The sequence below is a fragment of the Bombina bombina genome, chromosome 9, assembly GCF_027579735.1.
Source record: "Bombina bombina isolate aBomBom1 chromosome 9, aBomBom1.pri, whole genome shotgun sequence".
Classification (NCBI taxonomy): Eukaryota; Metazoa; Chordata; class Amphibia; order Anura; family Bombinatoridae; genus Bombina; species Bombina bombina.
In genome coordinates this window covers 70,429,660-70,457,236 of record NC_069507.1, presented here as the reverse complement: position 1 = coordinate 70,457,236, position 27,577 = coordinate 70,429,660, and the positions used below count along the sequence as shown (strand labels likewise).

Genomic DNA, 27,577 nt, shown 5'->3' with positions numbered 1-27,577 from the left:
TAACAAAAGCTATAGCTGTTTCAAAAGAGTATATAAGTATGCACTGTGCACCAGCATTTTAAACACAGCACTGCACAGAGCCTAAGGTGCTTGTACTATATGGTAATAACTTACGACTAGATTACGAGTTTTGCGGTATGAGTGAGCAGCGTTAAGGCTCTTTTTCACTACCGCTGGTATTATGAGTCTTGCAGGTTTAGGGGCACCACACACTTTTTTGGCCATAACGCAACGTAACTACCGCAGCTTTCAAAAAGTCCTTTTTTCAATGGGACTTCCTTTGCGCCGGTATTACGAGTCTGCCTGGGAGGCCAAAAGGTGAGCGGTACACCCTAAAACTTCAAGATTCATACAGAAAACTGAAAGTCAGTAGTTATGAGTTTTACGCTACAAAGCTGTAACATAAAACTCATAACTAAAGTGCTAAAAAGTACACTAACACCCATAAACTACCTATTAACCCCTAAACCGAGGCCCTCCCGCATTGCAAACACTAAAATAAAAGAATTATCCCCTAATCTGCCGCTCCAGACATCGCTGCCACTAGAATAAACATATTAACCCCTAAACCGCCGTACTCCCACATGGCAAACACTAGTTAAATATTAACCCCTAATCTGCCGCACCTAACATAGCCACCACCTACCTAAATTTATTAACCCCTAATCTGCCACCCCCAACGTCGCCACCACTATACTAGATTTATTAACCCCTAAACCTAACCCTAAGTCTAACCCTAACACCCACTAACTTTAATGTAATTAAAATAAATCTAAAAAAACCCTACTATTAATAACTAAATAATTCCTATTTAAAACTAAATACTTACCTGTAAAATAAACCCTAAGCTAGCTACAATATAACTAATAGTTACATTGTAGCTAGCTTAGGGTTTATTTTTATTTTGCAGGCAAGTTTGTATTTATTTTAACTAGGTAGAATAGTTACTAAATAGTTATTAACTATTTAATAACTACCTAGCTAAAATAAATAGATATTGACCTGTAAAATAAAACCTAACCTAAGTTACCCATTGCCTTGAAAAGTTCATTTGGATGGGCATTGCCCTTAAAAGGGCATTTAGCTCTTTTTCCGCCCAAAGCCTAATCTAAAAATAAAACCCACCCAATAAACCCTTTAAAAAAAACTAACACTAACCCCCGAAGATCCACTTACAGTTTTTGAAGACCCGACATCCATCCTCAACAAAGCGGCAGAAGTCTTCATCCAGCCGGGCAGAAGTCTTCATCCAGACGGCATCTTCTATCTTCATCCATCCGGCGCGGTGCGGGTCCATCTTCAAGTCATCCGGCGCGGAGCATCCTCTTCAATCGACGTCTTCTTGACCAATGAATTCTCCTTTAAATGACGTCATCCAAGATGGCGTCCCTTGAATTCCGATTGGCTGATTGAATTCTATCAGCCAATCAGAATTAAAGGTGAAAAAATCCTATTGGCTGATGCAATCAATCTTCAAATAAATTAAACATTACCTGCAGAATTAAAATAAACTAATTTTAAACTATTAATTAACCTTCCCTAAATTTTATACTAAAATTAAATTAAACTACCCTACTAAAATTATTTAAATATACAATTAATCATTATTACAAAGTCGTAAAGTACAAAAAAACCACAAAATTACGAAAAATAACAAACCAAATTATCAAAAATATTTTTTTTACACCTAATCTAATAGCCCTATCAAAATAAAAAAGCCCCCCCAAAATAAAGATAAAAACCCTATCCTACAATAAACTACCAATGCCCTTAAAAGGGCCTTTTGTGGGGCATTGCCCCAAAGATAAAAAAAACTATCTAAAATAACCTAAGCTACCCATTGCCCTGAAAATGGCATTTGTATGGGCATTGCCCTTAAAGGGCATTTAGCTCTTTTACTGCCGAGACCCTAATCTAAAAATAAAACCAACCCACCCAAAAAAACTTTAAAAAAAAAAAACTAACACTAACCCCCGACGATCCAGTTACAGTTTATACCCTAACATAAACCCTGAGTCTAAACACCCCTAATATGCCATCCCCGACATCGCCGCAACATAATAAAGTTATTAACCCCCATCCCGCCGCTCCCCGACACCGCCGCAACCTAAATAAACTTATTAACCCCTAAACCTCTGGCCTTCCACATCACCACCACTAACTAAACCTATTAACCCCTAAACCGTCAGCCCCCCACATCACAAAAAACTAAATTAAGCTGTTAACCCCTAAACCTAACAACCCCTTAACTTTAAATTAAAATTACAACATCCCTATCTTAATATAAATTAACTTACCTGTAGAATTAAAATAAACTAATTTTAAACTATTAATTAACCTACCTTAACTATTATACTAAAATTACATTAAACTACCAATTAAATAAACTAAATTACATATTAAAAAACCTAACCCTACTAAAATTAAATATACAATTAAACATTATTACAAAGTCCTAAAGTCCAAAAAAACCCAAACACTAAGTTGCCAAAAAAAACCAAACCCTAAATTACGAAAAATAACAAACCAAATTATCAAAAATATTTTTTTTACACCTAATCTAATAGCCCTATCAAAAAAAGCCCCCCAAAATAAAAAATACCCTAGCCTACAATAAACTACCAATGGCCCTTAAAAGGGCCTTTTGTGGGGCATTGCCCCAAAGATATCAGCTCTTTTACCTGTAAAAAAAAAATAATACAAGCAACCCCTCCAACAGTAAAACCCACCACCCACCCAACCAACTCCCCCAAATAAAATAACTATCTAAAATAACCTAAGCTAACCAATGCATTGAAAAAGGCATTTGTATGGGCATTGCCCTTAAAAGGGAATTTAGCTCTTTTGCCATGCCCTGAAAAGGGCAATCAGCTCTTTTATGAAAAGCCCAAACCCTAAGCTAAAATAAAAACCCACCCAAAAAAAACTTAAAAAAACCTAACACTAACCCCCGACGATACACTTAGTTATTGAAGTCCCGCTTGAAGGATTCATCCAGCCGGCGAAGTCTTCATCCTGGCGGCCTTTTCGATCTTCATCCAGCCGGCGAAGTCTTTATCCAGACGGTATCTTCATCCATCCAGCGCGGAGCAGGTCCATCCTGAAGACATTCGGCGTGGAGCATCCTCTTCATGCGGTTGCCGCCGTACACTGGAACTTCAATGCAAGTGACACCATCAAAGATGGCGTCCCTTGCATTCCTATTGGCTGAAAGATTTATATCAGCCAATATGAATTAAAGCTGATAAAGTCCTATTGGCTGTTCCAATCAGCCAATAGGATTGAGCTCTCATCCTATTGGCTGTTCCAATTAGCCAATATGTTTAGCCTCTCATTCTATTGGCTGATTGGAACAGCCAATAGGATTTTAGAAGCTTTAATTCCTATTTACTGATAGAAATCTTTCAGCCAATAGGAATGCAAGGGACGCCAGCTTTGATGGCGTCACTTGCATTGAAGTTCCAGTGTATGGCAGCAACCGTATGAAGAGGATGCTCCGCGCCGGATGTCTTCAGGATGAACCCGCTCCGGGCCTGATGGATGAAGATAGAAGATACTGTCTAGATGAAGACTTCTTGCCACATGGATGAAGACTTCTTGATGTCTGGATAAGGACTTCGCCGACTGGATAGATCCTTCAAGCGGGACTTCAAGAACTGTAACTGGATCGTCGGGGGTTAGTGTTTAGGTTTTTTTTTAAGGTTTTTTTGGGTGGGTTTTATTTTTAGATTAGGGTCTGGGCAGTAAAAGAGCTAAATGCCCTTTAAGGGCAATGCCCATACAAATGCCATTTTCAGGGCAATGACTATCTTAGGTTATTTTAGATAGTTTTTTTTATCTTTGGGGCAATGCCCCACAAAAGGCCCTTTTAAGGGCATTGGTAGTTTATTGTAGGCTAGGGTTTTTATCTTTATTTTGGGGGGGCTTTTTTATTTTGATAATTTGGTTTGTTATTTTTCGTAATTTTGTGTTTTTTTTGTACTTTACGACTTTGTAATAATGATTAATTGTATATTTAAATAATTTTAGTAGGGTTAGGTTTTTTTTAATATGTAATTTAGTTTATTTAATTGGTAGTTTAATTTAATTTTAGTATAAAAGTTAGGGTAGGTTAATTAATAGTTTAAAATTAGTTTATTTTAATTCTGCAGGTAATTTTTTAATTTATTTGAAGATAGGGATGTTGTAATTTTAATTTGAAGTTAAAGGAACACTAAACCCATTTTTTTCTTTAATGACTCGGAGCATGCAATTTTAAGCAACTTTCTAATTTACTCCTATAATCAATTTTTCTTCATTCTCTTGCTATCTTTATTTACAAAGCAGGAATGTAAAGCTTAAGAGCCGACCCATTTTTGGTTGAGAACCTGGGTTATGCTTGCTTATTGGTTTGCTAACTGTATCCACCAATACCAAGCGCTATCCATGGTGCTGAACCTAAAATGGGCTGGCTCCTAAGCTTTAAATTCCTACTTTTTAAATAAAGATAGCAAGAGAATGAATAAAAAATGATAGTAGGAGTAAATTAGAAAGTTGCTTAAAATTGCATGCTCTATCTGAATCATTAAAGAAAAAATTTGGGTTTAGTGTCCCTTTAAGGGGTTGTTAGGTTTAGGGGTTAATAGCTTAATTTAGTTTTTTTGCGATGTGGGGGGCTGACGGTTTAGGGGTTAATAGGTTTTGTTAGTGGTGGTGATGTCGGAGGCCAGAGGTTTAGGGGTTAATAAGTTTATGTTGCGGCGGGGTCGGGGAGTGGCGGGATAGGGGTTAATACGTTTATTTAGGTTGCAGCGGTGTCAGGGAGTGGCGGGATAGGGGTTAAACATTTTAGTATAGTGGCGGCCTTTAGTGAAATGGTATAAATAAAGTTGGGAAAAAGCCGAATAGACGCGAGATCGATGACTGCTAGTTAACAACAGTCTGATGCTCATTGCCCCGTACTTGGTGCGCGTGTTTTTGACGTTTAAATATGGAGACTGTATTGAGATCCGCGGCGGCGATGTTAGGCGAGCGTATTGATGCCGGCGAATGCAACCTATTTTATATTTTATCAAATGTCCTGAAATTTTCAGAATATCTTTGAATAGATAGATTAATGTATTGTGTGAAGTTTGGGGGAAAGGGACACTGAACCCAATTTTTTTCTTTTGTGTTTCAGATAGAGCATGCAATTTTAAGCAACTTTCTAATTTACTCCTATTAGCAAATGTTCTTCATTCTCTTGGTATCTTTATTTGAAAAGCAAGAATGTAAGTTTAAATGCCGGCCCATTTTGGTGAACAACCTGGGTTGTTCTTGCTGATTGGTGGATACATTCATCCACCAATAAACAAGTGCTGTCCAAGGTTCTGGACTTTCTTTTTCAAATAAAGATAGCAAGAGAACAAAGAAAAATTGATAATAGGAGTAAATTAAAAAGTTGCTTAAAATTGCATGCTCTATCTGAATCACGAAAGAAAAAAATTGGGTTTGGTGTCCCTTTAATGTCACTCATTTGCCTTGTGGGAAACCAAAATCCATGAAACTTCTAGGATAGGTTTGTAAAGTGACAAACTGATTTGTGCCAAGTTTCAAGGCAATTGATTGATGTTTAGGCGAATTTTGGTAAATTAAACTCTTTTTACATTAAGCTGCTCACATGAAATGTTTTAGGATTGTAAAAAAATAGTTAAATGTGAATAACTTTTGGTATGTTTTATCAAATTTCCTGAAATCTTCAGAATATGTTTGAAAAGATAGATTAATGTATTGTGGGAAGTTTGGGGGAAATTGGTGAACATCTAAATTCAATTTTGTACGTTAAGCCCCATTAAGCTCCCCAAAAAACAAGCTTAATGTCACTCATTTGCCTTGTGGGACACCAAAATCAATGAAACTTCTAGGATTGGCTTGGATTGTGGAAATCTTGGGTTATGCAAAATTATGCAGCAGTTGATTAACATTTGGCCACTTTTTTACTCATTAAGCTACATTAAGCCATTTTCAAAACTAAACTAAAATAGTAATAACTTTTACTAGAAGCATTTTTGCGAGTACGTGTATATTGCAAATATGTTTCTATTCAAAGATGTCATTCATCTATGTGCATTTAAATTTTGACCGGAATGTCCCTTTAAGGTTTTTCTTCTTATTGAAAGGACTTACTTTTTTTGTAACTTACCTATAATAGTGCATAATGATTTTAACATTTATTAATACAGTAACTATGTTTTTGTGAGATTGTATATATGTTATTCTGGTCATTTTTATTTTGTGTTTTAAATTATATTTTTGAATTTGTAGATTGTGTAAATTTAAAATAGTACTAATATGATTTCTGGGTTTATTCTTTGAGTGTTCTGTTATAACATAGTACTTGGAAAAAATTACAGTAAAATAAGCTGTAAACAGGTTAAACACAAAGCTAAAGTTCCACTCAGGAGCCACAGTGTATTGCAGGTATTATGATACTTAGGGGTGGCATACTGATGTAGCCGCCAACCACTGGCTATGTCCTCTTCAGGAGCTGTAGTCTGTAGTGGCTGCCAAGTGGGATTTTACCTATATGATTGTTTGCATTAGAATGTCCCTTTAAGTTCTTTATTTTGTCTTGAAATATTAAAAATAGATAACAAGTGCAATGTGACAATAACCTTTTAAACTCTTAAATGATTTTGCATAGATTGATTTGCTCTTTATTACACTTTATTCCAAGCGTTACGTTTTATTTTTTCCAGAACAAAAAGAAAGCAGAATGCCTTAAGAAACTGGAGCAGCAACAGCTCATAGAAGCAGAAAAGAAACGCATCGCTCAACTTCGACAGCAGCAGATAGCATCTGAGCAGTTTACATTTTTTGAAGACCAACTCCGGAAACAGGACTTAGTGCGAGATCAGCAGAAAAATAAAGAGACTTCCAAGGTGCCTGAGCAAATCGACGGCAGCATGATGACTTGCATTAACTCTCCTAAAACTAAAGTCGCGGGAAAGGCCGTAAGGAATGACGCAGCCATCTGTACTGGACAGTCACCCCCTGTAAATAGGGCATTAAAAGCAGCAGCTTCCTTAAGTGCTGTGCAGAGTAAGTGCTGGTACATTTGCTCACAATACCTTTAAAAGAGGCATGAAATTCAAAATGAAGCTTTTATGATTTAGATAGGGCATGCAATAAAAAACAACAACTTGCATCACATTGCCTTGCTCTCTTTGTCGCAGGGCATACCTAGATAGACTCCGGAGCGTGCACTGGTCTTGATCACTATATGGCACATGTTTGTAGCAATGTTATATATTGCTTCAAACAGAGGGCTCCCCCCTCCAAGGTAACTTAGTAATAATATGCATGCTTCCCTGTGTAATGATTTTGAGTGTGTTTGTATATGTATGTATGTATATGTGTGTATGTGTGTGTGTGTGTATATATATATATATATATATATATATATATATATATATATATATATATATATATATAGTAGAAATAACTCATCGTGTAAACCATTTACAAATCTAGACAAGTCAGAAGACTTGCTTTTACCCCAGAAACTCTCTGATTACACTGTTTCCAATGCAGCAAAGGATTCTGGGTGAGATATGCAAATGAGGTTCACAATGACTCACTTTTTTACTTCTAGCCTGCTTTTTAAGGCAGACTTCCCTTTACACCAGAGCTTTCCAAACTTTTCATGTTGGTGACACACTTTTTAGACCTACATAATTTTGCGGCACGGTAATTAATTCAGTTGTACTAGCAAAAAAGAGGTTAAACTAACATGTTTTAAAATATACGGACACATACATAAATTATATAATAATAATAATAATAATAATAATATGTATTTACAAGTAACAGTATGTATGTGCAAGTATTAAAAAAAAAGTTTAATAACACACCAATAGCTACTTACTATTTTAATTTGATTTATGAGGTTGATGGGATGAACACAATTTCTGAATATTTGGTAGAATATTAGATAAAGGTACTCACATTTCATCATCAAGCATTTTTAAGCTTCCACTTCCTATCCAGATATCAGGAGCAGCAATGCACTACTGGGAGCTAGCTGCAAAAAAAACCCTCTGACTTCAGCTCAGCGTTTAAGCTGCCGCCCTCAGAGCTCCGTGGGGACTACTGCCCATGCTGCAAACACACTGCTGTTCCACTCACTGACTACACATGCAGTCACAAGCCAATTAAGGAGACTACACGTGCAGTCAGGAGCCAATGTGCCGCCAAAGCCGCCAATGGGAATAGTTTCAGTTCCCACTGAGCTGCGCCAATTGGTTAAGATGATCTGTGACCCGCTAGGTATCAATCGTGTCAACCATGTGATATGCGTAGCAGGCAGGCGGAAAAGTAGGAAACCAAAATATTTTTATTTATTTTTTTAAATGTAAATTAAAAGAAATTAGTGCTGAAGCAGGGACACACCTACACACTGCTGCCGACACACTAGTGTGTCCCGACACACAGTTTGGAAAGCACTGCTTTACACCATAGCATCGCCGCATTACACAGCTTCTAAGCTTAGCTAGGGGTAGTATAGTGATTCAGACCAATCCCAGGACAGCTGTTTCGTGATTATTGCCACTCATCAGCTGGGAGTTGGTTGAATCACTGCTTGATAAAGTTGTTTTCATCAAGCAGTGATTCAATATAATATATATGTGTGTATATATATATATATATATATATATATATATATATATATATATATATTTATGTATGTATGTATATATATATAAAATATGTATGTGTGTGTGTATGTACATACATACATACATACTGGGTACACATCTATTGACTATGCAAAACTCACAGTCCTGGGTGCTCACTGGCACTCATAGACAACTGCACAGCTTTTAGGGACTCGGGTTGTTAACCCCAGACCAGCCTGGGTGCAAATCCCATTGAGAAAATTACTAAACAAAATTATTAACACATCATATAGAAAGTCTGGCACTCTCTTGCAAGCACACAGCTAGATTAAAAGCAAATGGAAGAGTGAGTTACAGCATTTGACCTAATGGTTATAGGCCCAGGACTATGTCAAGGTCTCTTCCTCTCTGGGTCCATAACCTACAGCCACACAATGCATGAATGAAGCAAATTAGATAATAGAAAGTTGTTTAAAACTGAATGCTCTATCTAAATCATGAAAGAAAATGTTGGGTTTCATGTCCCTTTTAAGAAACCGACACCAGTAAGGGAAGAAAATAAGAAAATGTTTTTAAAGAGAGCTGAAATTCTCTTGGTATCCATTTTTGAAGGAGCAGCAGTTCAGTACTGGGAGCTAGCTGAACACATCTAGTCATCCACTGACTATATATATATATATATATATATATATATGCAATATTGCCTTTCTATTCAAACACCTTATCATATACCATGTACCTTTTTAACCCTTAGAAAATAAAATGTAATATTTATATAATTTTTATCAGATAGTGTATATATGAATGAAACACTTATTTTGATGTATTTATGTTGTGTTTGGTGCACTTTTTTACCCTTACACTTTATGCTAGGTTTTCACTCATGCAAACCCGAGGAGCACAAATTTAGTTTGCGCTCGAGCAAACGCGTTTACTTTTAACTTGTTGTACGAGCGCAAGGTAGCATGGTCACACATTGGTTATCGGGACCCGTGCTTACAGTAGCTCTCCACTTTTAATCTAGTCCATAATGTGTAAATAACATAGCATCATAGTGGGCGGGGATTAGGCATCAAGTTATTACATACACACCAACATTAACCCACTCATCCTCACAGTGAACTAAGGATTAACCCACAATTGAATATGGTGTTTGATTGCGGTTGAGGAGGGCAATAACAGATCCCCCATCCCCCATTTATGTCCTGGGGGGGGGGAGAGAAACCCCTCATTTATAAGCAGAAAAGCCTCTCTCTTAACAAAGGGTTAACTTATTCTAATATGCAGGTGAGCACCCTGAGAAATGGTAATAGAAACATTTCTTCGTCATCTAACATTGTGAGCCCTCATACTTATCTGTTTTTTTTTCACTATGCTAATGATTACTTGCGCAAAACTTATATAGTAGTTCTTGAGGTATGCTGCATTTTTCTTAAGAATAAATATCTTCTACAAGCCATACAAAACATGTATTCAGTAGCTATACCTGTTACGCTGTGCCATTATTTTATGTAGTTTCTGTGCCTGTTTTAAAGCTTTATTGATATAATGGATGCACACAAAATCCTGTCTGACTTTTTTACTGTCCACAACTAGTGATGCATTTTTTTATTTATTTCCATTAGATGAAATTGTGGAAGGCCTCCGACTTGTTGTTTTGCCCATTGACCTTTCACATAAATTTCTGCAACTGGCTGCCGATAACACAACCCGCGGAATTGAGACTTGTGGAATTCTTTGTGGTAAACTGGTAAGGCGACGCATTTGTTTTAATTTTTTTTTTCTAGGAATTGAATAGATTTTAACCCCTACAGGATGAGGACAAGTATTGAGATCAGAACAAAGTTCTGATGTAAACATTTAAAAGAAAATAGCATGATCGTCGATGCGATCAGATGATTTCAAAGCTGGGATCCGATCATGAGGGTCTGCCTATGATGCTAAACACGCCCCACCGTCGGATTTTCTATTGCCTAAAAACAGGAAGGGAGCAGGATGCCAAAAAAGGTAGGACATTCCATGTCGTCCTTAAGGCGTTTAAACACAGCTCTGTTATGACGACAGATTGTCCTAACGGTGTATAGGGGTTAATATTTAAATAGAAACATCTATATTTCTCATGATAAACTTAAAAAGGCAATACACTTTGAGATTGTTAGAAAATTTGTAATTTTGCATAGTAAAACAACTTTTTTTTTCTCCTTTCTTACCTGTGATTTAATTCTGAAAAAAAGTCTTCCATTTGTGAGAATTGGAAGTGCATACTGAAAACTTCACAAGCTCTACCCTGCCAGATAATTGGTCTCTGCAGAGATAAGCCCCCAGTCATTATGTTGGCAAAATATCTATCTATGTGGCTAGCCTTGTCTACTCCAGTAACAACTCCTGCAAATAACTGTAGGTGTTAATGCATTTAAAATGTTTTCATAATCCCCTAGTATGTTAATGTATTGCAAGCCTGTTGAAATAATCTTGTAATTACTGTCCCATTTAAAATGTTTAAAATAAGAAGCATGGATACTTGTACAGCAGTCACTTAACTATTTCAACTCACCTTTTAGCAAAGCATATAGCTTTGTATTGACGCTTTTCACTAAACTTTTCCAGATTTGATGTAACCACCTTGACCTCTGACACACAATGTTCAAAAAGATGCACTTTGTGAATAGACGTTTTTCTGTCTGTGCATGTCCATATAGGTCAAGCCATATCTGTGTATTAGTGTCTGTTAAAAAAAACAAAAACGCGTGTACTTTACACATATGGAAGCATATTTCACAAAAATAAATTAATACTTTGCATGAAAAGCACATAAAAATGCTTCTGTATGTTATATAATAACATAATAATAATAAGTTCCTAATTGCACATTAAAGGGTCATGAAACTTATGATAATCAGAATTGGCCAAACAGTTAATTGTACTTTAAATAATAATTCTGTGTTTTAATTTTTCTCAATCCTTATAGAGATATTACTTATGTTTTATGCTATATTACTCCCCCATTGTCTTCAGCTAGATTTTCCCTGGCTGAACTCCCTGTAATGAGGAAGCCGCAATCACTAATCGTAGCTGATATGTAAATGAGCTGAATGCATAATTCTAAAATGCACGCTCGCTATCACATGCGCAATGCTAGAATTTGTCAACGTGTGCGCATAAGGATCTCAAGGGCAATTCATGGCTCTGCACTTTTCCCTTCTGTGCTCATAAATGAAGCGTCACGTTACAACCGCTCTGTGTAAAGACAGCGTGTACACAGAGCTGTGAAGTCACACATCCCATTAAGTTGTGTGCAGATTCTTAGGAAAAAAGATGGCGGCATTCACTCCCGAGGGCTACATGTAAAGACCTCCGTGGTTGGCTTTGTATAATGAGTAGGAATGGTCAAATGTATTGCAACATTTGAAAACTGAAACTAATTTTAACGCATTTGTTCATTCGTTTAAAATTAACATTTGTATAACATTCTAACATTCGTTTAATGTAATGGTATGTCTAATGCCCTCTTTAAAGGGACAGTTGTGATGGACACCGGCTACTCTGACTAGGTAGCTCCGCCAAGAGGGTCCTTCCTGTACCTGGAACTTGTAGCTATTGAGCTGGAAAAAGTGATTATAGCCAGAGCCCACTCGAATAACCAGACAAAACCAGTATTCAGGTGAAACACGAACGGACTTTATTGCAAAACACACACACTTAAATACACCCAGCTCATCATGATAAGGGTCTTAACTGACCCCAGGTTTCCCGCCATTCCTGCCCCTCCAGACAGACTAGCACCCCCCATAGCATCCATAGTCCCATACAGTCTCCGCAACACAGAGTTGGTGGTTTCGGGGTGATCTCTAGGGAACGACAGCTATACCCGGGTACCAATGGAGAACTCCGGGTCCAAAAAGCAACATGATCTGTCGTTGGGGGCTGGAGTGGCAGTGGATCAAAGGTACACCGGGCAAGCCAGGGGGAGTAGGGCTGTAGAGGGGGGTCCGAAACCCCAAGTTCCCAGGGGGCTCCCTTCTGGCAATTACCCCACCTTTTACCCTCCCTAAGGGGTACCATTCCCCAAAAGAGTAGAGCTGTGGGACAAAGGGCCGCTGGAACGACCCATGGTAAAGGTCAGCGGGCGTCCGGGGTAATCCGGCCGGCCAGTTGTTCCAGGAGCCCGGCCAGCCGGAAAGTTGTCAGGTGGCAAGCGACCAGCTCTTCCATGAGGAGGTACAAACGGCAAAACAAGAAACAGGAAAAGTTTGGGAGATCCTGTAAGTCATGAAAGGGCCAAAACTGATGTAAAAAATAGTGAGCCAGGTAGTAGGGGAGTAGCCTTGGCAGCCTGGTATCCGTGGCAACAGTATACATCAATTTTCATATATCTGCATGTAATAGACACTACTATAAAGAATAATATGCATAGATACCGATATAAAAATCCAGTATAAAACAGTTTAAAAACTTACTTAGAAGCTCCCAGTTTAGCTCTGTTAAAAAGGTAGCTGGAACACACACTGCAAGTGGGGAAATAGCAGACAGTCCCCCCTCCCCCTTCCTATGCATGTGAAAAGACTGTTTACACAAATGGAATCAAGCTGGAGTAGGTATATGTCGGTATTCTCCTAAAACTTTGGGGCTTGGTTAGGAATCTGAAAATCAGAGCAATGTTATTTAAAAATAAGCAAAACTATACATTTACAAAAAAACTAAAAAAAACTGTATGGGCTATATAAATGGATCATCTACAAAACATTTATGCAAAGAAAAATCCAGTGTATAATATCCCTTTAAATTTAATATTCAAATTATGCATTACTCGAAATAGAAAAATTCTATTTCATGTAAATGGCAAGAGTCCATGAGCTAGTGACGTATGGGATATACATTCCTACCAGGAGGGACAAAGTTTCCCAAACCTCAAAATGCCTATAAATACACCTTCCACCACACACATACTTCAGTTTTACAAACTTTGCCTCCTATGGAGGTGGTGAAGTAAGTTTGTGCTTGATTTTGATGATTTCTTCTATGATAAACGCTTCTAAGCATTCTGAAGCCCAATTCCTACAGTGTTTGTCAGAGGGATGTGAAGAGAGTATTGCCGGTTGATTTTTATGGTTTCACTCATGGGAAATCTTTTCAAGGGTTCTCTGTTATTGGTCGTAGGGATTCATCTCCTACCTCCCTTTTCAGATCGACGATATACCTCTTATACCATTTCCTCTGCTTATAGTTTTCAGTACTGGTTTGGCTGTCTGCTATATGTGAATGGGTGTCTTCGGTAAGAATGTATCATTATTTAAGACACTCTCAGCTATGGTTGGCGCTTTATGTATTAATATAAAGTTTTAAATATATGTATTTACTCTTATTTGCCATGAGTCAGGTCTATGTGTATTTCCCTTTGCAGTCTAGCAGTTTCAGTATGAGAATCATGTTTGAGGAAGTTTTTTTTTTTAAAATATTTTCTTACCTGGGTTTAGACTTTTTTTCCAATTTGACTTGTTTTTCCTTAAATTTCGAAGGCAAATCTAGGCTTGCGAGGGCTCAAAATGCTGTTATTCATTGCGTAATTTTTGGCACAAATTTGCGTCTATAGTGTTGCAAGTTTCGTAATTTCCTGCGTCTTTATTGATGTTAGGTTATTTGGCACGAAGTTGCGATTGTTATGACGCGAGTTGCGTCATTTCCGGTTGGAAACCGATTCTGATTTGTCTAGCATTATTCATTTGCTTCAACATGCTAATCATTTTATCTGTGATGCTATTTTTGATATCATCAAGATTGATGTTAAATCTAGGTCTTTAGCTATTCTAGCTAGAAGAGCTTTATGGCTTAAATCATGGAATGCTGACATAGTATCTAAATCTAGATTACTATCTCTGTCTTTTCAGGGTAATAATTTATTTGGTTCTCAGTTGGATTCTATTATTTCCACTTTCACTGGGGGGAAGGGAGTTTTTTTGCCCCAAGATAAAAAGTCTAAGGGTAAGTCTAAAGCTTCTAATCGATTTTGTTCCTTTCGTCAGAATAGAGAACAGAAAACCACTCCTTCACCTAAGAACTCTGGTTCCAATTGGAAGCCATCTTCAAGTTGGAATAAATCAAACCTTATAATAAGCCAAAGCCAGCCCCCAAGTCTGCATGAAGGTGCGGTCCTCTCCAGTTCAACTGGTGGGGGACAGATTGAAATTATTTCAATAAATTTGGCCAGATTCTGTTCAAAATCAGTGGATTCAGAGCATTGTCTCTCAAGGGTATCATATAGGTTTCAGAATAAGACCTCCTGTGAGAAGATTCTTTCTCTCATGTTCCAACAAATCCTGTGAAAGCTCAGGCTTTTCTGAAGTGTGTCTCAGATCTGGAGCTTTCAGCTGTGATTATACCAGTTCCGCTTCAGGAACAGGGTCTGGGTTTTTATTAAAATCTATTCATTGTCCCAAAGAAAGAAAATTCATTCAGATCAGTTCTGGATCTGAATTTTTTTGATCATTTTGTAAGGGTCCCAACTTTCAAGATGGTGACTATAAGGACTATTCTGCCTTTTTGTTCAGCAAGGTCATTACATGTCTGCAATAGACTTACAGGACGCTTATCTTCACATTTCGATTCATCCAGATCACTATCAGAGATTCTCTTTTCTAGAGAAGCATTACCAATTTGTCGCTCTTCCATTTGGCCTAGCGATAGCTCTAAGAATCTTTTCGAAGGTTCTCGGTGCCTTTCTATCTGTAATCAGAGAGCAGGGTATTTGCGGTGTTTCCTTATTTGGGCGATATCTTTGTACTGGCTCAATCTTTTCATTTAGCAGAATCTCACACAAATGAACTAGTGTTGTTTCTTCAAAGACATGGTTGGAGGATCAGTTTACCAAAGAGTTTCTTGATTCCTCAAACAAGGGTCACCTTTTTAGGTTTCCAGATAGATTCAGTGTCCATGACTCTGTCTTTAACAGACAAGAGACAAATGAAGTGTGTTTCAGCCTGTCGAAACCTTCAGTCTCAATCATTCCCTTCAGTGGCTATGTGCATGGAAGTTTTAGGTATTATGACTGCAGCATCGGACGCTGTCCCCTTTGCTCGTTTTCATATGAGACCTCTGCAGCTTTGCATTCTGAATCAATGGTGCGGGGATTATACTCTGATATCACAATTTATATTCTTAAATCCCAGCATTCTACTCTCTCTGACTTGGTGGTTAGACCATCATAGTATTATTCAAGGGGACTCTTTTGTTCGTCCTTCCTGGACTGTAGTCTCAACAGATGCAAGTCTTTCAGGTTGGGGAGCTGTCTGGGGGTCTCTGACAGCACAAGGGGTTTGGAATCCTCTAGAGGCGAGGTTACCAATCAATATCTTAGAACTCTGTGATATTTTCAGGGCTCTTCAGGCTTGGCCTCTATTAAAGAGAGAACTTTTCATTCGCTTTCAGACAGACAATATCACAATTGTGGCATATGTCAATCATCAGGGAGGGACTCACAGTCCTTTAGCAATGAAAGCAGTATCACGGATACTTTCTTGGGCGGAATCCAACTCTTGTCTAATTTCTGCGATTCATATCCCAGGTGTAGACAATTGGGAAGCGGATTATCTCAGCCGTCAGACTTTGCATCCTGGGGAGTGGTCTCTTCATCCAGATATGTTTTTTCAGATTGTACAGATGTGGGGTCTGCCAGAAAAAGATCTGATGGCTTCCCATCTAAACAGGAAACTTCCCAGATACCTTTCCAGGTCCAGGGATCCTCAGGCAGAGATTGTGGATGCGTTAGCAGTTCCTTGGTCTTACCAACTTGCTTATATTTTAAAGCCTCTAGTTCTTCTTCCAATGGTGATCTCCAAGATCCTAATGGAACAATTGCATGTGTTTCTGATAGCACCAGCATGGCCTTACAGGTTTTGGTATGCAGATCTTGTCCGGATGTCCAGTTGCCAACCTTGGTCACTTCCTTTAGAGCCATTTTTCCATCAGGATCTCAAATCTCTAAATTTGAAGGTATGGAAATTGGACGTTTAGTGCTTAGCCATGGAGGATTCTCTGACTCAGTGATCAATACTATATTGCAGGCTTGCAAGTCTGTTTCAAGGAAGATTTATTATCGGGTTTGGAAAACCTATATTTTATGGTGTTCTTCTCATAAATTCTCTTGGCATTCTTTTAGAATTCCTAGAATTTTACAGTTTCTTCAGGACAGTTTGGATAAAGGTTTGTTTGCAAGTACTTTGAAGGGACAAATCTGTTCTTTTTCTGTTTTATTTCATAGAAAGATTGCTAAACTTCCTGATATTCACTGTTTTGTTCAGACTTTGATCCGTATCAAGCCTGTTATTAAGTCAATTTCTCCTCCATGGAGTGTTAATTTGGTTTTGAAGGGTTTGCAGGCTCCTCCTCCTTTTGAGCCTATGCATTCTTTGGATATAAAACTTCTTTCATGGAAAGTATTGTTCCTTTTGGCTATCTCTTCTGCTAGAAGAGTTTCTGAATTGTCTGCTCTCTCTTGTGAGTCTCCTTTTCTGATTTTCCATCAGGAGAAGGCAGTTTTATGGACTTCGTTTAAATTTCTTCCTAAGGTTGTGAATTCTAACAACATTAGTAGGGTAATTGTTGCTCCTTCCTTGTGTCCGAATCCTAAGAATTCGCTGGAAAAATCGTTACACTCTTTGGATGTGGTAAGGGCTTTGAAATGCTATGTTGAGGCTACTAATGATATAAGGAAGACTTCTAGTCTATTTGTTTTTTCTGGTTCTAGGAAAGGTCAGAAAGCCTCTGCCATTTCTTTGGCATCTTGGTTAAAGCTTTTGATTCACAAGGCTTATTTGGAGGAGGGACAGTCTCCGCCTCAGAGTATTACAGCTCATTCTACTAGATCAGTTGCCACTTCTTTGGCTTTTAAGAATGAAGCTTCAGTTGATCAGATTTGCAAAGCAGCAACTTGGTCTTCTTTGCATACATTTACTAAATTTATCATTTCGATGTTTTTGCTTCTTCTGAAGCAGTCTTTGGTAGAAAAGTTCTTCAGGCAGCTGTCTCTGTTTGATTCTTCTGTTTATAAGAAGAACTTATTTTTTTGGATTTAATTTCTCAGCGGAAATAGCTGTTTTTTATTTTATCCCTTACTCTCTAGTGACTCTTCTGTGGACTTCCACATCTTGGGTATTTTATCCCATATGTCACTAGCTCATGGACTCTTGCCATTTACATGAAAGAAAACATAATTTATGTAAGAACTTACCTGATAAATTAATTTCTTTTATAATAGCAAGAGTCCATGAGGCCCATCCTGTTTTTGGTGGTTATATTTTTTTGTATAAAAGCACAATATTATTTTCCATTATTTTCTCTTTTTTTATGCTTTTTTACACCTCACTACTTGGCTATACGTTAAACTGAAGTGTGTGGTGGGAGGTGTATTTATAGGTATTTTGAGGTTTGGGAAACTTTGCCCCTCCTGGTGGGAATGTTTATCCCATACGTCACTAGCTCATGGACTCTTGCCATTATGAAATAAATGAATTTATCAGGTAAGTTCTTACATAAATTATGTTTTTGTATGGGTTAAAAAACATATAAAAGTTTGTAACATTGCATATACAAGGTTATAACTGTGTAAAAACCGTATGACGTTTTGTCATTTTTGTGTGACAACCTGGTTTCAATTTATATTAAAATATATGAAATGAATCCTTTTTTCTACCGTTATCTGTAATTTTTGTTTAATTAGTCTTATGCAGTGTTTCTCAACTCTAGTCCCTGCGACCCCTAACAGGCTAGATTTTCATGCTATCTGAACTAGAGCATATGTGAAATAATCATCTAATCAGTAACCATGGTTACTAACCTGCTCTCACCCATCAGATGATTACGTCGCCTGTGTTCTAGTTCAGATATCATGAAAATGATACCCTCTTTAGATTCATGTTTTTAAACCTAAATATTCTCAATTTAGATACTATTAATGATATTGTGTAAACTCAGCATTTTTAATCTTTGTAAAAGGTTTAAGGAAAATAAAACATTGAAATATACATTCATTATTCATGTTTCCTGTTTTACATTAAAAAAATAAATACCTCTGCACATTTATTGAATTCCTCTCCCCACAGTTTCTGTAAATTAATGGGCGCTGCCAGATTGAAACCAAGGTTTCACCCTTATCGGTCTTTTCTGCTAAGGACAACAACAAAAAACTATTTACAAACACCAAAACTGCCAACATCGCAAAATAATAAAGTAAATAACCCCTAATCCGCAAATAACAGAATTAAAATATTAACCCCTAAACCGCCAACCCTGAACACGGCAATAAACCTAATTAACCTATTAACCCCTAAACCGCCAAACCCCCACATCGCAATAAACCAAATTAACTTTTTAACTCCTAAACCGCCAACCCCCCACAACACAAATAACTAATTTAATTACTAAGCCCCCTAAACCAACACCCCCAACACTTAAATAAAACCTAACATTAAATTACAATTTTTTTTTCTAAAATTACAGAAAAATAAACAAAATTTATAAAAAAAAAAAAAAAATTAAACCTAATCCCTATGAAAATAAAAAGCCCCCCAAAATAAAAAAAAAACCCTAATCTAAACTACCAATAGCCCTTAAAAGGGCATTTTGTAGGGCATTGCCCTAAGTTAAACAGCTCTTTTACATTTAAAAAATACTAAGTCCCCCCTAACAGTAAAAAAACCCCCACCAACCAAACCCCCCAAAATAAAAAAAAAACCACTAAAAAAACCTAAACTACCCATTGATTTTTTATTTTTATTTTTTTTTAACATTAGGGATTTATTGGGCTGTAAAGGAGCTGATTACCTTTTTAAGGGCAGTGGAAGAGCTGAATGCCCTTTTAAGGGCAATGCCCATACAAAAGCCCCTTTAGGGGCAATGGATAGTTTAAGTTTTTTTATTGGGGGGGGGGTTGGTTGGGTGGGGTTTTTTTTACTATTAGGGGTAATTGGTATGTTTTTTTTAAGTAAAAGAGCTGTTTAACTTAGGGCAATGCCCTACAAAATGTCCTTTTAAGGGCTATTGGTAGTTTAGATTAGGGGTGTTTTTCTTTTGTGAGGCTTTTTTATTTTTATAGGCATATTAGTTTAGGTTTAAATTTTTTATTTTGGATAGCTTTGTTGATTTTTTTTCTGAAATTTTACTTTTTTTTTTAATTTTTTTTTAATTTTAGCTTGGGGGTTTGTATTTTTTAAACATGGACTGCCCTCTGGGCAGGCTTATCTAAATGTGCCTGTTCTCCCTAAAAGCTCAGCTTATTAAAATGGGTTTTGGTTTCAACTATCATAAATGGCTATTTCACATAGAAAAAATAAACCTAAATGAGCAATTCCACATACATTTTATACTATGCAACTGGTATAACATATCACTGGAAACTCATTAAGTGGAAAACAATTGCACACTGTCCCTTTAAAATTGTATGCTCTATCTGAATCATGAACAAATGTGGGTTTCATGTCCCTTTAATGTTGAACTAGATTAACTTTTTTTTTTTTTTTTTTTTTTTTACAGGAATGTAATCAACTCCTTCATTTTAAAACCATTTATCTGCATACTATGCTTAGGCTATTTGCTTTCAATACATTGTTATATCTAGTGTTTTTTTTACTGTCTAATATCCGTTTGTTGATGTATGCTATGAATTTATATATTATGGTTTCTTCTCTTGTGGGAGCTTTTTGCATTCTTTATTGGGGTTTTCTGCTGTGATCCTGATAGACTATTTTGATTTATGTTTAATCTGCAGACCCACAATGAATTCCTGATCACCCATGTAATCGTACCAAAGCAGTCTGCAGGACCGGATTACTGCGATATGGAGAACGTGGAGGAGTTATTCAGCGTGCAGGACCAACATGACCTGCTAACTCTGGGATGGATTCATGTATGTGAGAATTACATCTATGATAAAAGAGAATTAGTCCATTCCACTTTGTAATTCTTTTTGATTAGATTGAGATGTGTTTCTAGGTAAGAGCGCCTATATTATAAAGCTGACCTTGTATGGCAAAAGACAAATAAGTGTGCTACATAAAATCTCTTAACTTTTATTTTTTTGTAAGATGTGAGAGTGTTATAAATTATTTTTATATGTATAGTTGCCACATTTTATATCTTTGGTTGTTGGGGGGGAAGCTTCATTTAAAGGGTGAGGTCATTGGTAAGGAAATACCTATGTATATCAGCTATTAAAGGGACATAATAGTAAAAAAATGACATGCTGTAATCCATTAGAGCATGGAATTTTAAGACTATCGACCCTGCACTAGTAGAAGCACCACTTGGGACTTGCAGAGTACTGATGGTCCCATGCAGAAAACCCTTTGTTGGGGTTAAATGCACAGAAGCCTAGGGTTGATAGTCTTAAAATTACATACACTACTTTGTTACTATTTGGACTATAATAGCCCTTTAAGAATTGCAGTTGCAAAAGATCTTGATGCAGAATACATGTTTTTGTTGGCAAAATGTGCATTACTTTGCAGTCAAGAGACACGCCCCTTTAAAAGCCTAATGAAGAGACTTAAAAGTCTTGGTTCATATAGCGCATATCATTTAAGGAGATTTATCAGTTTGTCTATTATCATATATAATTTGTTCGCTTGGTATCCTTTGTTGTAAATAATACCTAGGTCAGCTCAGGAGCAGCAGTGTACTACTGGGAGCTTAGCTGGTGATTGGTGACTACACACATTTGCCTTTTGCCATTGGTTTTCCAGATGTGTTCAGCTAGATCACAGTATTAAATTGCTGCTCTGTAGCTGATTTAAACTATGTGTTTAATCCATTTACAGGGGTTAAACAGTTATATACAGCACAAGCAATAGGGCAATAATAAAATGCTCTAACACATTATGCACTTTTATGTCCCTTAAAGTATTATTGTTTGTCTTACCGTATTTGTTGTAGTCAGATACAGATATAAACAAGCTCCTGAAATTATCAACCAGGCACTGTGTAGAGTGTTGTGGGGTTAGAGTTCTTCATCCTGCACGCACAATGCACTCTGGGGATAGCGGAGATGCCACAGCTTTCAGAGTTAAAGGGACAGTCTACTTGATTTCATGTTTTAAAGGGACAGTCTAGTATAAATTAAACATGTATTATTCAGATAAGACTTTTAATTTTAATCAACTTTCCAATTTACTTTTATCATCAAATTTGCTTTTTTCTCTTGGTATTCTTAGTTTTAACTAAACATAGGTAGGCTCATATGCTAATTTCTAAGCCTTTGAAGTCTGCCTCTTATCACATTCTTTTTAAATCTCTTTTCAATACAAAGAGACAGAAAGTACACGTGGGCCATATAGATAACACTCTGTTCAGGCACAGGGGGTTATTTAAGATTTAGCACAAAACAATGCTAAATTTAAGACAATAGATAATGAACAGTCACAGTCATGTGATCAGGGGGCTGGAAGAAGGTTCCCAGATACATGGTAATCACAGAGGTAAAACGTATATTAATATAACTGTGTTGGTTTTGCAAAACTGGGAAATGGGTAATAAAGGGATTATCTATCTTTTAAAACAATAACAATTCTATGGTAGACTGTCCCTTTAATTATGCCTGGTTGTCTAGTGTGGGGGGTGGGGGGGGGTGCTTAACCATCCCATACATTTCTGGCCTCCAGTTGTCCAATATATATATGAGGCAAATATGAGCAAAAATTGTCGGGATAGGGTGAGGCAGCAGATCATCCAGGCCTAGGGCAGCAAAATACACCACCGTCACAGTGTAAAATAATGATCCAAATGGATTTAGAATATTTGTTCAATGTATTTGTTTACAAGATGTTGCTGTAATTTTAGAGACCTGAAACCCATAATTTCAGATAAAACAATTTTAAACAACTTTCCAATTTACTTCTATTTTCAAATTCATTCTCCTTGGTATCCTTTGAAGGAGCAGCAATGCACTACTGGGAGCTAGCTGAACACATCTGGTGAGCGAAGGACAAGAAGCACAATTTGCAGCCACCAATCACCAGTAGATAAGAAGTAAATTGTAAACTGTTTTAAAATTGTTGACACTATCTGAATCAATACAGTTTTAATTTTGACTTTACTGTCCTTTTTAAAGGGACCTGAAACCCAACATTTTTCCTTCATGATTCAGACAGAGCATGCAAATTTGAAACTGTTTCCAATTTACTTCTATTTGCTTTGTTCTCATGATATTCTTGTTAATTTATAGCTTTCTTGCAAAACTGCACGTGCACGCTCCTGAGCACCTCCCTACTTTTCAACAAAGGATGCCACGAGAATTACACAAATTTGATAATAGAAGTAAATTGGAAAGTTGCTTAAAATTGTATTTTCTATCTGGATCATGAAACAACCATTTTGGCTTTATGTCCTGATCACATGTACAATATGTCATTTTCAATCTCCAGCACATTTCTAAAGAACCTATCAATCCTTTTGTAGACGCATCCGACACAGACTGCTTTCTTATCCAGCGTTGATCTTCACACTCACTGCTCCTATCAGCTCATGCTACCAGAAGCCATCGCTATTGTGTGCTCTCCAAAGCACAACGAGTAAGTTTTTTGTGTGCTGATATCCGTTATTGCTGCTTTACATTGTGTTTTAGAAGTCACAACCTTATGACAAATGTGCACTGTAATATTAGTTCCTTATGTGTATGGGCAAGTTCCTCTGAACCTCTAAAGGGATCACAGCTATTTTTTTCATTTTGTCCCATTTAAAAAAAATACATTTTAAAATGTATTAATTTATTTTTTTTATTTTTTGAACCACAACAAAAAATAGGATGTTCTTATACTGTGGGGTGTGTCATTGTCTAGCTTTGGCCTAGATTATGAGTGGAGCGCAAAATTGCGCTTACGCAAGTGCGATATTTGTGCTCCACTCACTAATACTGGCACACACAAATGTGCGCTTGTATTACAAGTTAGGCTCAATGCGAACGCACCTGCATTTGCTTTGCAGGGAAACTTTGCGCTCATGATAGTGGGCTTTCATAGGCTCCAATTAGACACAGCAGAGAACCTAGCGCAGCGTAGGGGGTAAGTCGTTTAGTGATGGGCAGCAAAGTGTAATTATATATGTATATGACTATATACATATATATTTATGTGTTTATATGTGTATATACACATATTAACACATAAATATATAAGCATATACATATATATATACTGTATATATAAAAATTTATAGGAATAACACAGTCCCCATATACGGCAACGTAAAGGTAGTTTTCAGTGGCATTTTTTTCTCTCTAATACCGCACACTTTAAACCCTTCAAACTGCTTTGTGCGTTTAAAAACCAAAAAAAAAAGATGCTACGATTAAATTGTTAAACAGAAAAGGACCTCACACTTTATTTTGGGGACATTTGTGGGATATTTTTTCAAAATTAACCAGAGGTTATTTATTGTGTGGGCAAATTTGCCTGTTTACTGGTGTGCGATAAATTAGCGCTCCACTTGTAATCTAGCCCTTTGTGTGTGTGTTCCAGTGGCAAAATAATCCAGTGGAAAAATTGCTTGATTGCCGCTTCCTGCTGCTGCAGCCATATTTGTTTATATAGTGAATCACCAAATACACTTGTCTGTTGTCTACCAATAGAAGAGCTGTGGCGTTGTCCCTATCAAGCAGTGAACTTCTGTCCCGCCACGGCCCACTTTGCTCTCTGTTTATTTCAAAATCTGTATAGAATGAAAATCATTTAGCAAAACCCTTTTAAAGAAAAAATAAAAGTGTACATTTTAACATTCATATATAATTCTTTTATAATTTTTTTTTTTTATTCAAACTGAAATTTGCGGAGCTAGGTTCATGGGGGGGGGGGGGTGTTACCTTTTTATAAAATTGCTTGCATTTTGAGTGCTGATGCAGGTGTTCCCAATGAAACTGTCAACCATAACTGTCATTATTCTGTGTCTTGCTTTGCTGTGTAGCACGGGGATATTTCGCCTGACTAGTGCCGGAATGCTGGAAGTATCTGGATGTAAAAAGAAGGGCTTTCACCCACACAGCAAAGATCCCAGGCAGTTTAGTGTAAGTGACCATATCTGTATTGCCTTCTTGTCACTTGTTGTGCAAATAATGTAATAGGTTTTTGACATGGTATAGTCTGATATTTTACTATAGTATATTGAAAATGACATTAACCCTTTGACAACAAATTGTTGCAAGGGTCTTCCTGGGCTTTACCAGCGCAGGTCTTTCCAACAGCGGCTTCACAGCGATATTTCTGCTGTCCTTAAGACTTGTTCTGTTAAATCCTGTAAATTCTACAGACGGCCAATGTGCACATTGTCATCTGTCGTAAAGGTGTTAAACACCTCTTGCTTTTGTGTAAAACTATTGTGATTGTCCCACGTTCCCTAAAGAGGCTAATGAGCAAGGTCCGTATCATCTAAATGCTGCAAATCAAATAGCTGGTTTAACAAGCTATATGCTAATTAAAACTGCATTATTCCCAAGAGTAGGCCCATTTAAATGGTCTGAGGCTCCCGGAACAGCAATTATCTTATCTCTCTCTGTATACAAAGGCTTTTTTCTCATTTCTTTCCAATACTTAGCACTCAACTTCATTATGGTCCCAATTAATGATTTTGGCTATTAGTGAGTAAAATTGTTTAGAAACAGCTTTTACCTTTATTTTGTCTTTTAAAATTGCTAATTTTGCCTGTACTGTTCACCGCGTTACAGAGTTAATGTCCACAGCACATTTAATTCTTTTCTTTGTCTTTATTTGGATACTGATATCAAAATAAGCAACGTTTCGGGTAAATTAACCCTTATTCATGCTTTTTGTACAACCATGAATAATGGTTAATTTACCCGAAACGTCGCTTATTTTGATGTTTGTATCCAAATAAAGACAAAGAAAAGAATTAAATGTGCTGTGGACATTAACTCTGTAACATTGTGATTGGGGGACTTTGGCAGAATCCCTGTCTTCACGTGCACTAAAAACTCAATGTACGTTGCTGTTTTGCATTTATGTGTACTGTTCACCACCTATACTGAATATATGAATACTTCAGTATTCTCTGTAGAAAAGATATGTAAACAAGAGACAACAAGCAGCAATCAAGTTCCCAATTGGGTTGTGGAAAGATAGGTAATAACAATTGCTTTTTCTAAGTATTGGCCATAGAGTACAGAGAGAGGGACAAGAAAAGAAGGCCTTAATGTATAGAGTGATAGATAAGATTAGGAGGTCTGCTATTTCTGCAGGCTCGGCCAATTTATATGGCATGTTCTTGAGAACTAGGGGTAAAGGGAAGAAGCGCCAGAAAGGCATTTACCCCTATTTCCATATTTCATTCTAGAGGTTAGGCTATCACCTATTTGTGGGAGATAGCTACGCTGTTTATAAGGTTTAACACATTGTTTTTTGCTTTTTATGATCTTGAGAACAATGGAATCTCTTTAATCGGCAAAAACAGCTATTTCATATGCAATAAAATAAATAAAAGACCTCATTGTTTTCCAAGCACTGGGAACAACCTCCCAATGGGAGATTTCAACAGACAAAATCAACCATTTCAAATGACAAAATAAAGGCAAAGTAGCTATTTGTAAACAATTTAATATTCTCCGGTAGGTTAAAAGGACTTTTGAGAATACATTAAAGGGGAGTAAATTGTACAGTACAATGTCCCTTTTAAGTGTTTAATTAAGCAGGCAACTGTTTGTTTTTCTTGCAAGTTTAAATTTGACTTTCCTATCCCTTTAACACAGAGCATGTCATTTTAAGACACTTTTTTTTTTTAAATTCACTTCAATTTTCAAATGTGCTTTGTTCTCTTGATATCCCTTTTTGAAAAAGAATATGCACATATCCTACACTAGTGGGAACTAGTTGCTGATTGGTGTCTGCACACATGTGTCTCTTGTGATTACCTAACTATATGGGTTCAGCTAGCTGCCAGTAGTGCAATGCTGCTCCTTCAACAAAGGATAACAAGAGAATAAAGCAAATTTGATAATAGCAGTAAATTGGAAAGTTGTTCAAAATCATATGTTCTCTCCAAATGATGAAAGCAAATGTTGGGTTTCCTGTCCCTTTAACTTTAATGTTTACACTGATAAATGCATTGTATTTTATCTATGCTCCCGTTTCTATATAACAGATTCTTTCTTTCTATTTCAGACCTGCAAACATGTGATTGTAAAAGAAACAGCAATTACCGTATTGGATCTCAGGTGATAATGACTGCTGAGCACAGTTCTTGCCCATGGACAGTTGGATTAGAATGTGTCTGCCAATTTTCTTACACCATTTCCAGAAATAACTAGTGAATTTTTCTAATTTATACATTTTAAATGTTATGATTTCATATTTATTGCTCCTACACATTTTGAGATGATTAATTTCTGTGACAATACAGGCTACTAAAGCAAACTTGTACCATCTTGTTTATGTGTATGTAGAACAACAACGGAGAGGCCTGGGATTAAAAAAATAATCATTTAACAAACAAGCCTGGCTTCATTTTTACTGTACTGTTCAATTGTCTTTGTTTTCTTGTTAAACAATCATTTTAGACAATCAATGCAGAGTCAGACTCATAAATAACTCTATGGTAGTGAACACAATGTTATATATATATGGCACACATGAACTAGTGCTGTCTAACTGTGAAAACTGTCAAAATGCACTGAGATAAGAGGCAACCTTCAACGGCTTAGAAATCAGTTTATGAGCCTACTTAGGTTTAGCTTTCAACAAAGAATACCAACAGAACAAAGCAAATTTGATGATTAACGTAAATTAGAAAGTAAATTAGCTATAGCTAAGGAAGGAATCATTGTTGGTCCACAAATTTTGGGAACTTATTACAGATGAAACATTTGGGTAATGTGAAAGTGGCTTGGGAAGCTTTTAAAGGTGTTGTGTATGGCTTATTGGGTAACCAAAGAGTTGGAAACTATGTTGAGCTTG

At 36.8% G+C, this 27,577-nt stretch overlaps 1 protein-coding gene across 5 annotated transcripts in view; it reads left to right on the top strand.

Moving 5' to 3' along the window:
- The window catches only part of STAMBPL1 (STAM binding protein like 1), a 118,564-nt gene extending 91,448 nt beyond the window's left edge, over positions 1 to 27,116 (top strand). For all 5 annotated transcript variants that reach the window (XM_053692209.1, XM_053692205.1, XM_053692207.1 and 2 more), the window contains 6 exons: positions 6,717 to 7,059; positions 10,262 to 10,386; positions 20,395 to 20,532; positions 23,079 to 23,191; positions 24,579 to 24,678; positions 26,786 to 27,116. In XM_053692209.1, the coding sequence (XP_053548184.1) occupies positions 6,717 to 7,059; positions 10,262 to 10,386; positions 20,395 to 20,532; positions 23,079 to 23,191; positions 24,579 to 24,678; positions 26,786 to 26,842 (876 nt within the window). In that variant the 3' untranslated portion in view covers positions 26,843 to 27,116. The remainder of the gene's footprint in view (positions 1 to 6,716; positions 7,060 to 10,261; positions 10,387 to 20,394; positions 20,533 to 23,078; positions 23,192 to 24,578; positions 24,679 to 26,785) is intronic.
- The last annotated feature ends 461 nt before the right edge of the window (positions 27,117 to 27,577 follow it).